Source organism: Indicator indicator, chromosome 3 (assembly GCF_027791375.1).
Source record: "Indicator indicator isolate 239-I01 chromosome 3, UM_Iind_1.1, whole genome shotgun sequence".
Classification (NCBI taxonomy): Eukaryota; Metazoa; Chordata; class Aves; order Piciformes; family Indicatoridae; genus Indicator; species Indicator indicator.
In genome coordinates this window covers 36262282-36278556 of record NC_072012.1, presented here as the reverse complement: position 1 = coordinate 36278556, position 16275 = coordinate 36262282, and the positions used below count along the sequence as shown (strand labels likewise).

Below are 16275 nucleotides of genomic sequence, written 5' to 3'. Positions count from 1 at the left end.
ATATAATTTCCTAAATTAAGACCTTTAACTGAAGCGAATTTAGTCTGACTGCCTTTTACCAACCTTTAGGAAAATCTTGTGTTTGCTAACTTTTATTACACAGTGAAACAGACCACTTACTACTTGAGCATAGTTCTGTTTTGGACAATTGCTACTAAATGGTGAAAATTAAGATGATTGTTTCAATTTTTAAGATCTACTCTAGCTGTTAAACATCTATAATCAACTTGAAAGTAAGTAGCAATTTTATCATCACACATACAAAAAAGGTAAAGATGAAATCGTTCACACGAGAGAGAGAGAGATAAGGAAGATCTTAAAACTGTGAGGAACAACTTAGAAAAAATAACAAGGAAGGCTATCAAAGAATGGTGAGAAATACATTACTCAGCAAATGTATAATACTTAGAAATTAGCAGAAAGCTGTTTCAGTTACAAACCATAGCTAATATGGCAAATAAACAAGAATCTTATGACATTTTATACAGAGCAACAGTCAAACACCCAAACACAGCTATTTTTATCTGCTGGTCCTTATATGCAGCATGTAAGATTGTTTTTAGTAGCAGTAAATGTTTGTTGGCTTAAAGAAAGAAAAGTGCTACAACAAAGAAGCAGTATGTGCCTAATTAAAACCAAATTGCCACAGCCTAAAGCCTACAAGAAGTATTTCACAAGAACTCTACAACAAACAGATTAAGAGGTTATGTAATACAGCTGGGTTTTGATAGTTGATTCCAAGGGTGCTGCATTTGCTTCCAGTATCATTCTAATTTGAAAAGCATTCCTAAACTACTTAAAATCGGTGATTTATCATACTGTATTGGTTTCCATACAGATTGAAAAAAATTATGAAGAAAACCAGTTTGGATAGAACATAAACTATTTTTTAATACATCCATGCTTGTTTGGCATGAACAAAGCTAGCTGTTACACTCAAACTGATCACACTTTAAATAATCAACATATCCTACCGTTTTGTGTGAGTTTAGTGGAGCAGAGAAAGGATGTAATCCAGAAGGACTCTTTAGTGGTTTTTACTGCTTGGCTGTTGTTTCCTAGGAAAATTCCCTTTGAAAAGGGGAGTTTGAGGTAGCGACCAGAATCCTGAAGGTTTGTGTTTTCTTCACACTGTGAAAACAAAGCAGTTTAAATAACTGTACTGCATCCAAACAAAGGACTAAATCCTTAAATTATATGAATCAATATTGTTTGCCTACTAAAAATTGAAGAATTTTCACTCTGCCTGCTGCAACTGTTTTTAGATCATAGCTTCATATCTTACTTTGAAGTCTAACAAATTTGCAAAGGTTATGTCAAATGATTAGCTATAAATTTTAAAATCTAAAGTTTATGTGGGATTATATCAAACTCTCTGAACAAAGAGATAAATGTTAAATATGGAAACAAAAATTCCACAAAACTGAAATATCTGTAAAATGATAACACTGAATAGATATGCATAAATGAGCCTGCTTGATTTTGAACTTCAGGAATTCATTAAGTGGGTATCATGGGGTTTACTTTGTGTGTTTTAGTTGAACTTACTTTTAGGAAAGCCATTATAAACACAACGTAATATAATAAAGACTTAGTAAAGTCAGTGCACTGAAACACATAATTCAATTGTCATTTATAACAAGAAGCTTAATATGAAACAATCAGCAATGGATATTTTAATGGTGACAAGATTATCACTCATTTGGCAATGAATACAGATTTTGGCAACCTAATGTTTCTGGGCATTTAAAGTATGTTCCTGGGGAATAACTACAGCTAAAGATTACTAATTCATATTACCTTGTGTACAATGAGTTCATGGGTGCCATCTGGCAGAGTCCTCCCATTTTCCTGCATCAGAGGCACGAAAGAAAAGCCAAACAACTTCTTCTCACCCTTTTCTTTCGCTGAAATACATATGTAAATAGCACCACTTGAAGTTACTATTATAAATCATAGACCAAATAAATGGATAGAATACAATAAATGGATACAAGAAAGCATACTAGAAGCTATTTGCACTCAGTCAGACTAAGATAATCTTTTTTCCACCCAGCCTCCTCCCCTCCTCCCTGCCCCAATTCGCATATTATCTCCTATAATAGTTTCTTTTATCTCACTGTAAATCAGAAAGCAGTATTCTGGAATGATTTGGTATTTAGTAACAACAAATAATGGAAGCCATCAAATACAGCAGTCTTAGCAATGTATAGACTGACAGGGAACCCAAATGAATGTGACCTAGCCAGTCCAACATGAAGACAAGAGGACTTCTTAATGATGATTACCCTCTATAGTAGCTTCTACCTATTGGGCTCCATTTTAGGTCAGCCACACAGTACTTCTGTTTTCCAATAATCCATGTACCTCTACAGATATGACTCAAGATATCACTGTTCCATACACAAATGTTAAGACAGCAGATAACATTTTCATCCTTGTATACCAAAGTTCAAATACCAAATCTCACTTGAAGCCAATGAGTGCAGATGCTGAACACTTGTGAAAATCAAGCACTTTTCCATCTGATGTGTACATATACATGACTTTTGCATCTGGGTTAAGCACAGTTGGAGTGGTGTAAGCAATCATAACAAAAATATTCAACTTTCTCCTAGTATTTAGGCTTCACCAAAGCACTTAGTTCCACTAGGGAGAGTTGCAAGCCTGAAAAGCTGTGTCATGAAAGCATTGTAGAGAAGAATCATACAGCTGTCTTTTTCCTGAGGTATTATGGAAACTCATGTGCTGAATGCAGCTGTAACAAAGAGAAGCAGAAGTCATGAACAGTACTTACTGGAACAGTGCCGGAATTCACAGCGGATGTGTGCTCCTCTGAATTTATCCACAGGAATAGGCAATTTTAGCAGCTCAGCCCATCTGGGGCCATTGTTATGATAAAGCACAAATGAATGGTACTCGCTGGCTGGTGGCTCTCCAGAGCCAAAAGAGATAAAATCCTAACAAAGAAAAAGTATGATTAAAGATTGCTTTGTTCGCTGGTAAGAAGTCATTAAGGACTGCTCGTCCAAGGAAGGCTATTTAATATTTCCCCAAATATCATAAATGCCATCTCTGTTACAATGATCAATACATTTAAACCCAAAAAGACAGCAGCAGTTTGTTAGTATTTGTTGATTTGAAAACAATGACAAAAATCATGCACACCAACAAGAACAAAGGGTTATATAGGAGTAACTGGGTGACCAGTAGGGCTTAAGCAACAAATCACAGAATCAACCAGGTTGGAAGAGACCTCCAAGATCATCAAGTCCAACTGATCACCTACGCCTAACTAATCAACTAGACTATGGCACTAAGTGGTCTTAAGAAAAGACACCAGTCTTTTCTTAAACACCTCCAGGAATGTTGACCCCACCACCTCCCTGGGCAGCCCATTCCAATGGGCAATCACTGGATGTGGAGTCTGATGACACAGCATGGTCTAACCAGTGTTATGCCCAAACAATAAATAAGAATGTAATGGAGACAAGAACAGTGCTCAAGATCTTTAGTCCCTGGAAATAAGCTTGTACTCCTGCTACTATAGCAGTGATGCGTCCCATCAAAAAAAAAAAAAAAAAAAAAGATAGATCTCAAGATTCTCCGATTAAGAAGAAGCCAAGTGTTGGTTGCCTTTACAAAACCTATAGGAAAGCAGACAAATGGACTTGTCTAAATCTTGATTTGGGGATACCTATTAATTCTCTGTGGGAAAAGTAAGCTGTAGCTTTTTTCCTCAGCAATTATAAGAGATCACCTTTGCATCTTGGTATCCTTTTTTTTTTTAATGTGTGTATGTATAAAAAAAAAGGTATGCACACACATTTATATTTATGTGTATATATACATATATAAGCATATATACATTGTGTGCCATGCACTGATATGCACAATCTCACTTCATGTATACACACACACATAAAATTTGCACCAGCCTATTTGTGTCAGCCTTTGTTTTATCACCCCACAGCCCTAAAAATCATGCAGATTTCAGAGAAGAAAAGAGGGGCAAAAAAAAGGCTAAACATTCATGGAAAAGGTTGATGGTGAACAGAAATAGTTTGGTTTGTATAAATATAAAACGATGTCTGTAAGCTATCTCCAGCAGCATGCAATCAAATCTGAATAAAAGAAGGAATATAAATTTATTCTTTTATTGATACACAGTGGTGATTTTTCCATCAAGGAGCTCTGATGAATATCAGGCAAAAATTTGAAAACAATTGAAACAGTCTCTGTAACATGAGGAAGTGCATACCTACCAAGAATTATTATGAAATAAAAATTTCTCCACAACTTGATCTTACTTCAGTATTTTTCAGCACCTTAATGGAATCATAAGTTATCTGGCTGGCAATTATAGGTGTCTATCTGAATCATATAATAGATCACAGAAATAAAACACACACGCATTTATAAGGGTTTAAAGCAAAGTGGTGATACTTCGAATATCTAATGAAAGCAAAAGACAAGCATAACCTTTCCAAAGCAGTTCTGTACTCTTCAAGCAATGCCAACAAAAGACTATTTACCTGTGAAAAGGTGAATCAAAATTAACTGCAGCAAGAAAAAACACACAACAAATATACCTTTAAAATTTGGCCACTGCTATCCACGACATGCATTGTCACTTCCACATTTCTGGCCACACTTTTCCCTCCTTTCTCAAATTCTCCTCTTTCTACAGTGATATATAAATCATTCCTCATTTCACCTATAAAAAAACCCAAAACAAAACAAACACAAAAGCATACAAAAGTCAGTTCAACTTGCTTACACTTTTGCTTTTAGTACTTCATGGACTTTCATCTTTGTGTCCAAACAACCCACAATTTATCATTATTTTTGCAATTTAAATGATAACATTTTTTTTCATAAAACAAAAACAACAACAAAAAAACCCCACAAAGCTTCATCCTTCTCAAAACACAAGAGATTACCTGCCATACTAAACCATTTCTAAGGGCCTTTACTCATCTGTTGGCTTTTTTCAGTCTTTACAGTGACATCTCTAGATATACCACAGTTGGTGGCTAGCTTCACATCACTTAATTCCTCTTGTAATCAAGGCAGTATGAATGTATTTTCTTTCACCTGTATCAATTAATGTCTCCTTGAAGGACTAATGGCAATTTTTTTACACTTAATACCGAAAGAATTTTACTTTGAAGAAGCAAAAATCTACATGTGGGAATTCTTTCCATTAGAAGGGCAAGCTTCACAGAATCACAGAAAACATCCCGTTGGAAGACATCCCAAAGATCATCCAGTCCAACCCTCGACCCAGTTTAGGGTCAATCCTAAACCATGTTCCTAACTGCCAGGTCCACACACTGCTTAGACACCTTCCCAGATTGCTGGATGTGAATTTGTTTGTGAAAGATGCTGAACTGTCTGGCTTGCTAAATCAAAACATATACAGCACAGCACCAGCAGTACTTGCTTCTTCACGTGGTGCTGTCAATATATTTCAGCTTTGACTTGGCAATAATATATTGAAATTAATATTTATAGGCTGAGAGAAGAAAATGTCCAAATCTGTCTTGCCCCAGATATAGGTGCTAACCAGGCACACCACAGCTCAAGACTTCTGACCTAACAAGGAGCAAACTTCATGACCTCAACTAGCAAATCAGCATCAATTACATGAAAGAGGCAATTACAAGGAGCAGTAGGAGAGGCCAATTAAAGGTGAAAAACAACCACAAGATAGACTGCACAACCTCAGGTAATGGAGGTCAGCCTTCCCGACCCTGCGAACTATAAAGCACAAATTTTAAATTGCCAGTAAAGAGCCTAGAGTAATTTGCAGGTTGGAGGTCGCAATGCATACTCAAGGTTGTACTATCTCCACTGTGCAGTTGCATTATGGGATAGTTCTGCAGGCTCTTTGCCTTCATAGGAGGTTGTATCATCACCAGTCAAGACCTGTGTACAAGCACATGTCTGCTGTGGCTCACAGGGTGTACCCCTAGTTATGGGCCCTAAATGCGAGCTGCCCCCAGACCACAGGCGCTTGAATACTTCCACTGACCAGGAACACCACAGGTAATCGCTAGTACGGAGAAGGTCTCATCAGGACAGGTGTCAGGAGAACGTTTGTACAAATGTATTGTTTGTTCTTTATTCTAGAAACACTTGTATCTAACCTAAGCATCAAAGTAGTGATCCTTCACCACAAAACTGTTTTTAAGCTTAGATGGAGGAAGCTGTGAGTTGCAACTGCAACACGGATATTAAAATAACAAGACTTTTCTCATCTTTTAACCACATTCAGAACTGTAGAATTTCTTGTGGCACATAAATATGGAACGAGGTTTTCAACTTGAAGATAGCCATCAAAGATCAAAAATACCTCTGTTAGAAAGAAAAATGCAGTTTAGCTTGCCAGCTATCCTTGAAAAGCTTTCTAGTGAAAGAAATTCCAATTTGATTTAGTACTGTAACAAAACACAGCACGATTGCATTTGAACAAGATAACATCTCTGATAGTTACAACTTTCAGTGTGCAAATCAAAACTGTCCTGACAGCAGCCCCTAATTTAAAAGTAATTACACAGAACTCCCTAGGAGCTTTTGTTAAGAACTGCTTTTCTGAAAGCTGTGCTCTGAATTGTAAGTCCTTTAGAACCAGAAAATATTATTTTGTTTAGAAAAAGTTCCTGTTCGTTTACACCTCTGTAAAACACAAGCTAATGAGTTACTTTGTTTTATACCCTAAACATGACTTGAACAGTTTTTAAAACTATTTCAGTTGTAGGGATTAAAAATCATTGGTTGTGGCATAGACAAAATGGTAAATCTTGTGGATGCAAAGCTTATAAGAAAGCTCCTTAGAATATACTGTAGAATGGGACAAGAGATGTCAGTGGAAGGATATCAAAGAGGTGATTTTAATGAGCAGGCTAAGAACCCTTACTCCTTCTTGCCCCTTATCCTTCACATCAATTCATACTATGCTTTTTGGCAGCTATGAATTTCTACGATGTTACATTCAGTGCTGATATGATGACAGTAACAAGCAAAACTGGAAGATAAAATATTCAGACATAAGGCCAGGAAATCTTCCACTCCCTTTTTAGCTCAGTAAACTTGGATCAGGCACCCCAAAAGTTACAATAAGAGCAAGCAATTTACAGAAACACAGGGAACAAGACAGAAGAGGTCAATTCAAGAGTAGGTGGCCTTATGTCTAAAAGATGGAGCACTGACCACCAGCATGCAGCCTAATTGCAACAAGCTTGCAGCAGTCAAAACATGGAGGTTACAAAGTTTAATAAACACATACATTTTGGTAACTGATTAATAATATTGTGATATTTTATTTTTATTTATTATTTAATTTCTTTATTATTATTGAATTGCAATATTATTAGGGGCAGTGTTTGTGTCTGCATGTAAGTGTATGACAGGGGATAGGCAGAAAGAAATAAGACCATTTCTATTATTTATATACAGCTACCAAATTTTTATGTTGTCGCTGATATTCCTGTTTACATAATGCAAGCATTAGAATAACTCTGCATGTGCTAGAATTTTGCAAGCATTGGTGACTTTAGCAACACTACTGTCTTTTTACTGCTGGATAAGTAAGCTTTGGCGATTAAATAAATCAAAGGTAAAGAAGAATAAATAGATTCCTGTTTGCTGTTACTCTGTCTTTTTCCAGCAGAACATTATCTGCATTTTCAGCTTTATTACAGAAACTCTCAACGAGCCCTAAGAAACACACAATATAGGAAAGCTGATTAAGCAAACAAAATGCCCTTTATGAGGAATTCTCAAACTAATACTTTCAGATTTCAAATGGATTGTAGATCTAACGTGCAAGACCCAATTTCTTTGTGACTTGTTTTTTTCCTCTTCCTTTTAACAACGAGAAGTAAAATAAGTTGCTTTGAACAAGTGGAGAATAAAAGACTTAAAAGCATTTGCAACGGGAGCCTTTGACCGGTTGATTTTGTATAGCTACAATATAAAGAAAGTACTTCCAGCAGTTTTGAAAGATCATGTATTTTTTTTACAGACCTAAAGCACTTGGTTGTTAGTTTGCTAGTGCTCCTCACCCAGTCTGTTGAATATAGACTTACAAGCCATTACTATCCTTGTATACACTTCCGATGCATCACTGCTACTTATTCTATGCTCAAGACAGCTTACTCTTCCAAGTAGTATAAACTGCAGAAGACTCTGTCCCCTGTTCTCCACTTCCAAATACTTTCAATCCAATTAAAATCTGTTTTTAATTTCCTTTATATAGTTCTATTCTACTTCTCCTTTATTTCCTAGTAAACCCAGAAAATAAGACAGAGGAGATGGGAAGGAGAAGGAAAAGTGTATGGAAGTTTCTTGTCTAACAAAGTATGTTGTCATATATTAGTATTTTTGTTTTTTCCAGTATTTGGAGAAATGATAATTCCTTTGATACAGAGGATTAAAGCTTTAAAAAAGTATTAAAATAGGATTCCACAAGTAGAGGATATTCCTCACAGAGAATAGTTTTATGAAGGTCAAAATTCAGGATGTCTGCTCCAGAATACTGCTTAAACATATTTTGTGTAACTAAAATATCCAGGCAATACAACTTTCAGTAATTAAAATCACATATTTCTAGATTCTTGGAAATCAGAACAGTAAACAATGGCCGGTGTTAAATTTAGGCTGTTTGTACTTCATACAGGATAAAGAAGATTGGAAAATTCATACCACTGCTTGTGGGAGAAAAATGCTTAAGTGTGTCAGACATATTTCTTTTCCTAGAATCAACATTCTCTACTGAGTCCAAGCTCACTGACAGATACAGAGAACAGATTCCATAGCTTTCTTTACATTTTTGCTCACTATTCTAAGCTTTGAAAGAAGGAATATGCTTCTAGTCAAAATAACACCATTGAAAACTGCATGTTATCACTAGGATAGCATTTTGTGAGATCATTTGAGTAAAAAGACAAAGATTCTAGTTCTAGTTTCGTTTTAAAAGCTTCTGCAAATAGAAAGTAGGAAAGAATGGAGAGCATGTACTTGCACATGAAAAGAATAAAAGACCATTTAATAATCAAGATGAAGGAGTACTGAGTATATTATTCAAAGCTTTCAAAGACAGCATTCTGATGAGATTTCACTGGACAGCTAAAGGACATCTAACAAAGTTAAAAGCTGAGAAATGCAAAGCAAGGCAGGTGTAATGGTAAAAATCCTAAGTTACTTTTCTTAAATAAAGCATATGAAAGCTTAACATAGGAAATGTAAAAGCACTGCAACATCCTGGGCAGCTCATTCTATCCGCAGAGTGAGCAGAAATTGCAAAAAAAGAAAAAAAAAAGATGACATAACACTGAGAAACAAAATGCAGTTTTTATTTTTCACAAATAAACTATGAAACTTCCATTACAGAAATCAATACTGCAGCTTCAGGTAGAGTCTTTAACTATGTTATTTGCAAAATTTTATCACAGGATTAGAAGACCACCAAAACTTCAGTGAAGAATTACAAGCCAAGAACTTTGCAGACAGGACTGATCAGCTCAGCTCGTTAGACTCTCTAAGTTATGTATAAGGAAAACAATGGTCAGTGCAATACTACTGTACTGATTCAACAATTCTTTAACCTCGTCTAATATCATAAGAGCTTAATAATTTGAATGACCAGAAAGAAATATGAACTCTGACCATAAGTCAGAGCAATTGGTGGTCAGATCTCTGCAGTGGTAATGCCATCAGTTTAGATCATAAGCTAGAAAGGGGTGTCTATACCTAATTGATACCCCTCTATGAAAAACCTGCTGAGCTGTCAGCCAGCAGGCAGTATATTTTATGGACTAAGACATTTGGAGACGAGATGCTGTTCTCCACAAGATACAGAGCATTTCAAAATCGTACCTATAGCTGTTTTAAACAAGAATTACCTTTGATATTACAGACAAAGCTGCACAGAGTACGGTTTACGTAAAGCTCCAGAAAGTAACAGATGGACCTACCTGAACTGCTTAGTAAAAAAACATTCTACAGAAAAGCATGAGATGATTTTATGTGTTTTGCCTTTGAATGCACTAAGAAGTCATGACAACTACTATTGGTAATAGACATAGCACTCTTAAGGATAGTATAGCTTAACTAAAACAGATGCAGTTTTGTTCTTTTAAGTACAAGAAAAGATGTGCAAATATACGGATGCTCACCACAGGACAGGTTAGTCTGTTTACAACTGGCAGTCCTAGTGGGGAGGTATGGCTCTCCAGTAAGTCCTCCTTTCGACAAACAGCTATGCTACGGTTTATTGCAATTCTACAAACCCCAGCCGACACACACTAATGAGGAGGTTTCTTTAGGAAATTAGGTATCTTCCACAAAGATGCAAAACCTTTGCATGTATATGTGCAGGAACACACAAGGACATGCAGCACTGAAGTTATGCAGCATCTGTATCAGATGCTGGCAAGTCAAATTTGAAAGAGGATTCTGCAAGAGTCTACTATATAAAACAGAAAAAAAGCTGGTAAAAAAATATGTGGAGCGCTTTCATATTCTATCACCTATTATATATATTAAGCTAACTTAAAGTACTGTTCCAAAAGCATAGTATGCTTGTAAATATTAAATGCTAAATTTTATGTACTAAGTAATGATGTGGCTATCCATCCTTTCAGGAAATGGTGAACTCAGATACTCAGGGTAGAATACAGTTGTCTTTTGATGCTGTACAAAGTCTTATGAGAATATTTGCTTGCGCATCTGCAGACTTCTGGAATGGAGTGGTTGCACAGAGTTTTCTCTGAAGTTCCAGTTATATCTAATAAATGCATGTCAATTAGGTGATACTTTCATTTTCTTTCCTTCTTCTGTCAGCTAGAATAAAATTACTTATTTCACAGTTTTTGTTTGAATCGTATATGCTATTTTTGCCATCTACTTAATTTCCTAAAACACTTGGAGTTATTAATTAAAAAATTCCACAGGACCTGGAAGAACATTCTGTGGCTTCACCCTGTCAGGCTCCAGTGACACAAAAAGCATTGTTCTATAAAAACATGCATTATTATTGTCAATAAAATTCTGGTTTGGCATGTATGCCAATTCTAGTTACTTATAAAGGCAAAACCTCTAAAGAGAAAGAGATTGATATGAAGAAAAATGAAGGTCAGAGAGTTTAAATACACCAGAATAGGAGAGAGACTTAAAATAATTGCATTTATAAAAAGATACTGTGGTTTAGTAGCAGAAAGTATATCTTACTGAATAATTCAAGAGAATCTGGGTCAGAACCCTAACCTAAGTGCTAATTAGCTACAACTCACTTATTTTCAACAAAACCATAAAGTAAGGTCCAATTAATGACCATTGCCAGTGGCAAAAGATGAAGTTCTAATTTATCTCTCAGAAAAGATACTAGAAGAGAAACAAAATGAAAGGAGAGCTTTAGAAGAAGAAAGCATTTCAAAGATTAGGTTCCTGTGGGCATTTCAGTGCCTAGGGCATGCTGCTCTGGTTAGCCCCTGGAACCTGTCATTGCAAAAGCAAGATGATTATTTCTTTTTAGGAGAAACATAGAATAACAGTTGCACGTTTTCTAAACTGAAGTATGCAGTTATTTGGACAGAAAAAAGAGAACACCAGAGGCATATATTTTTTTCTAACTGAAAAAAAAATAAAAAGACAAACTGAGCCTTCACAATTCTTTGAAACTGAGCTGAGAAGCTCCTCCAGCAGCTGATAACACAGGGCTCTGCTATGACATGTTTTTCGCAGTTTAGCACATCATATTATTCTACAACTGGAAAGCAAGGGGATACAAGAGCTATTTATAGAACTTAGAAAATTTTATAACACAGAGCAGAAGGTCACTAAATTACAGATAAATTGAGAAAGATTTCTTAAAGGGAGCCATAGAGTGCTCAGTAAAACTGCTTCCATTGTTATGAGCCATATTATTTGCAGTGCTCATTCGATGCAAATTACAAATCCAATAGTAATACAACAAATAAACCCTAGCTAATAAGCCATAAAATTTCAACTTAATGCTTCCATTAAACATACATATATAATCTACCTTCAAATTAAATAGCACTCGACTCATTAATTTTATTGTGCTAAATACTGAAGTCACACCAGCAGACTATTTTTATAATAATGCTAAAACTGTTTTATTGACTTGTGTTCTGTGCATATTTAAGTAATTAGTAGTACCGACCAAGGCTGCAGAAAGACAGATGTTTGTCTGGCTGTAAGAACATAAGAGTGAATTGTCAGCTGCCAACTTTCAAGCAAAAGTTCAGGCAAAATACATGTCCATAGCTACAGCTGAGTCTCATTGTTGAGATTTAAATGTCTATTTAAGACCTCCTTGATCAGCGAAGTATTGAAGCTTAGCTATTCTTGTCTCACGATTTTAATTTAGAATTTCAATATAGGTACACTGGAATGTGAAGACAGATCTTTGTAAGAAGGTGGCAGTCTCCACTAAAAATCTGCAAGTCACAAGTATGATTTACATTCGAGAAAGTCAAGGCATTGTGTGGACTTAGCTGAAACTAAGGTGTGAGTTCCTCCCTGCAACATTTCTAAGCAACAACACACCACCACATTCATGCCAAACTAGCTTGCTTGCATGCATGCTTTTCCTTTAAACAGAAATTTGCCTTATAATTTTCAGAAACCCATTAACTTTTAAAAAAATTTCATTTCAAAGACAGAACTATAGATATTACTGCAATCTTCTTCCTGCATTTGCTTCTTCACATTCACACTCACATAATCTTTCTACTTAGCATCTGTTAAGTATTTGCATATTTTGTTATACAGTATAATCAAAATAACATCTCTACATCCCCATCATTGTGCATTTCTGGTACCTTCATTCTCTGCATTTGAGATAAATCTCACGAAATCATAAGCTTTACAGTAAAATTCTCTGAATCCCTATTTAGAAAGCTACCAGCTCCTAAGAACATAATGTTCTGCTGGTTATCTCTTTCTCTGCATAGTGCTCAGCAGTCTTGCATTCAGTCATCTTCACTTCAGTGAAGTTGGATGCCAGCTCTCAAAATAGGCTGCAATGGCTGTATGCCATTTTGAGGCAGCAATTGTATAATGTACAATGCAATGGGGCCTCCAACTATCTGAAGAAAAGTAACATAAAAGTCTGTGGAAAAGTTTACAAAGTTTTAGAAGAGTGTATTAATTTAGAAAGTACCTGAACACTTTCTTTTGCTATTTATGTAGAGTTTTTTTCTTTTTGACTTACCAGGCATTATAATATTGGAAAAACCTAGCTTCCTTGTTATGGACACTCCATGGGTAAACATGGATGTATACTCTCTCCTAATTTGTTCTATGTCTCCATGAAGCAACTGAAGAGAAACTGCCAGACCTGAAAATGAAGGAAAGCACAAGAATAAATAAGATGTTCCAACAGATGATGGTCAAGTATATATGCATTCCTTAGAACTGAGAAAATTTGGAGGAAGTTCAATAACACCAAGTCAACCCACCTCAATATTTTAGAAAATGTATTTGGGAAGGGTGCCAATATCTACAAATCAATAAAGACCTGACAACAACTACTATGAAAAAGCATTAGCAAATTTATTACTGCTGTGTAACAATTATGAGGAGATGTCAGATCAAAATTAACTCAATAGGGAAAAACTGAGGCTTTGACTGGAAAAAGAACTGGGAAAATATCAGCTCAGAGAAATACCCATCAGTAATAGTTGCTATCATTTCAAATTTTCACTTCTTTAACAATATTCTGCCTTCATTGGCATGCAAGAAGTGAAACTCTAATAAATCAATACAGCATAACAAGTATATTTTTCTTAAGGACAGTGATTTTATAGTGACTGAAATTACAACTTTTTTCATTGTTCATCAGATTTAATCAGTCACCCTCTTTTCTATGTGTGACAGATTTTGCGTAATGCAAAGATAGCCATATACAGCAATTTTCCAGTATTTGTTGCTGTAGAATCAAGGAAGAATAGCTTCATCTGCTATATGCACAGTACACAAAGTGAAAACAACTTCATCACAACTGAGATTAACAAAAGCAACAGGCTCTGTCCTTTGTTTATTTAAGATATAATCAGAGGCAAGTATCAGGATGATACAGCTTGTAAAGATTAATCTTCTCTGACCTTCAACACTGCTATAGCATATCATGTGTCAACATACAGATCAAGGAGAATATAAGAGCAAACTCTTCATACAGATTGAACAACTGGAGATAAGCAGACAACATATAAAAGTCATAACTAATTTTAGATTAAGCTTAAGTAAGTGACATGCACATACAAACTGAACAAGGTCATCGGTCCTTTGGGCTTTGGAACAAATTTCCCTATCAACCATGTTATTATTTAAATGAATACAAGTACTTGAAGTTTAATGGCTCTTAAATCAGAGCTTGAAAAATCTGTACTAAGTACTAGCAGTCCAACCCACCACATTAAAGAGATCAGAGATCTAATTAGCATGACAATTTTTATCTTTTTCCTCAAATCTGCGCTCTACATTTTATTATTTTGGCAGCTCTAGATAACATGATATTCTCACCAGATTTCCATTTTGTTATAAAAAACAGCTCACCTACACTTCTCCAACTAGTACACAAACAAATTTTACACAGAAAAAACTTCCAGTGAAGTCCACTATTTTAAGGACTGCATTTAATGCAATGTTATTCATTATTTTGGTAATGGGAATTTGTTCTGTGGTTATCCAATCGACAACTTGTAGGAATTAGTGAACCACTACTACTGATGTAAAGGTTCAAACAAATCACACTGTGGCCAGCTGATAGTATGGGAAGTTGGTAAGAAGTCATACAGGTAAAATTCAGACTAATAGAGCAGAGGAAAAATTTTTCATTGCTGTACGGGAAGAGCAAGGCTGGGTATAGTTCACTTATGGATACAGATATTTAGCCCACCTCCAATCTTGTTTCTTTTATATTTTAGGAAATTGTTATACATACATATGTGTTTTCATACCCACTTATGCCCTTATTGCACTGTTTCCTTGGAAACCTAAAAAAATTTGCCATTGCTCCAGACCATATCAATCATAAGAGCATTAATCAGATATTGTACACTGCCTGGTGTTTAGTGAAGTTATTGTATTCTCTAAACAAAAGTTGAAGACCTCAAATCCAACTAGTATGGCAGGGTTGGGTTTTTGTGTGTGTGTGTGGAAATCTCACAGATTTCCTTGAGAATTTTATTTAGCTCAAAAATGAGGTAAGTGCCAAAAAACTTCGGTGGCAAAACAGCTTTAACTTGAGAAACAACCTGCCTGCAAAGGATCCAAAGTACTTGCTCATGCAAGGCAAGAAACATCATTCGTTCATTGTTAGAAAATGGAGTCTTTTTTTTTAATCCACAAGCATCAAGAAAATCTCCAGTGAACACACTTCAACCATGGTTTCGTCATTTTATGTATAGTTTAAATACATCTTCAGAATATAAATGGTATGCATCTACCAATTCTTCAGAATACTGAAGAGCACTGCATTAAAGAAAGCAAATTTCCTTAATGTTACACAGCACAAACAGTACAACAGGAAAGAGAAAAACTAAACCAGAATGGAAACATAGCAAAGATGCCCAGGGAAGGAAGTCTGAAGAGCCTCCAAAAAACCAAGGTTTCAAGATAACAGTCTTGCCACTGAGGATATAGCTGTCAAATTAAAAGGGAATTGACAAGAAGAGAAGATGAAGATCTGATAAATCTGATAAAAGTGCTAAAGTTAGAAGCATACAGTTTTTATAACCAGTTCTGAATCCCACTTCGGTGCTCTGCTCTCTCAAAGCTCCACTAGCTTTGGAAGGAAGCTAGGGCCCCTTGCATTAAGGACCTAAACTGAGAAGATGCTTAGTGTTACTGAAGTGTGACACCCCAGTTACAGAAACAGTTGCTTGAATTCCCACTGACTTATATTTAGAAACAAACTGCATATGAAAAGCCAGGAAATCTTGCCCCTCTCAGGTCTTAAGTTTAATAGTTTCAACCTGGGAAGATAGGGTATGGTGACCAAATTATCAGAACCCCAATTGTTTGCTACGAGAAGGTGGATTTTGCCTGTTTCTTTCTCCTTTCTCTCTAGGCTCCTCTTGGAGTAATTTTCTTGTTAGTTTTGGTGCTTTACACCTTGCTATATTTCTTCAATGATCTGAAAGGTCACATGAAATCTTCATTCATCATATGTGTTACATATATGCCACATACCTGTTCTTTGTTCTCTGTTTTCCCTAAATCTGGTTTTATTCTGCTCTCAAG

General features: G+C 35.7%; 1 protein-coding gene across 1 annotated transcript in view; it reads right to left on the bottom strand.

The window, feature by feature from the left end:
• Positions 1–16275, bottom strand: part of DOCK4 (dedicator of cytokinesis 4) — a 204070-nt gene that overhangs the window by 86566 nt on the left and 101229 nt on the right. The window contains 5 exon segments of the mRNA XM_054399340.1: positions 975–1131; positions 1801–1907; positions 2798–2960; positions 4593–4717; positions 13244–13369. Coding sequence (XP_054255315.1) covers positions 975–1131; positions 1801–1907; positions 2798–2960; positions 4593–4717; positions 13244–13369 — 678 coding nt within the window.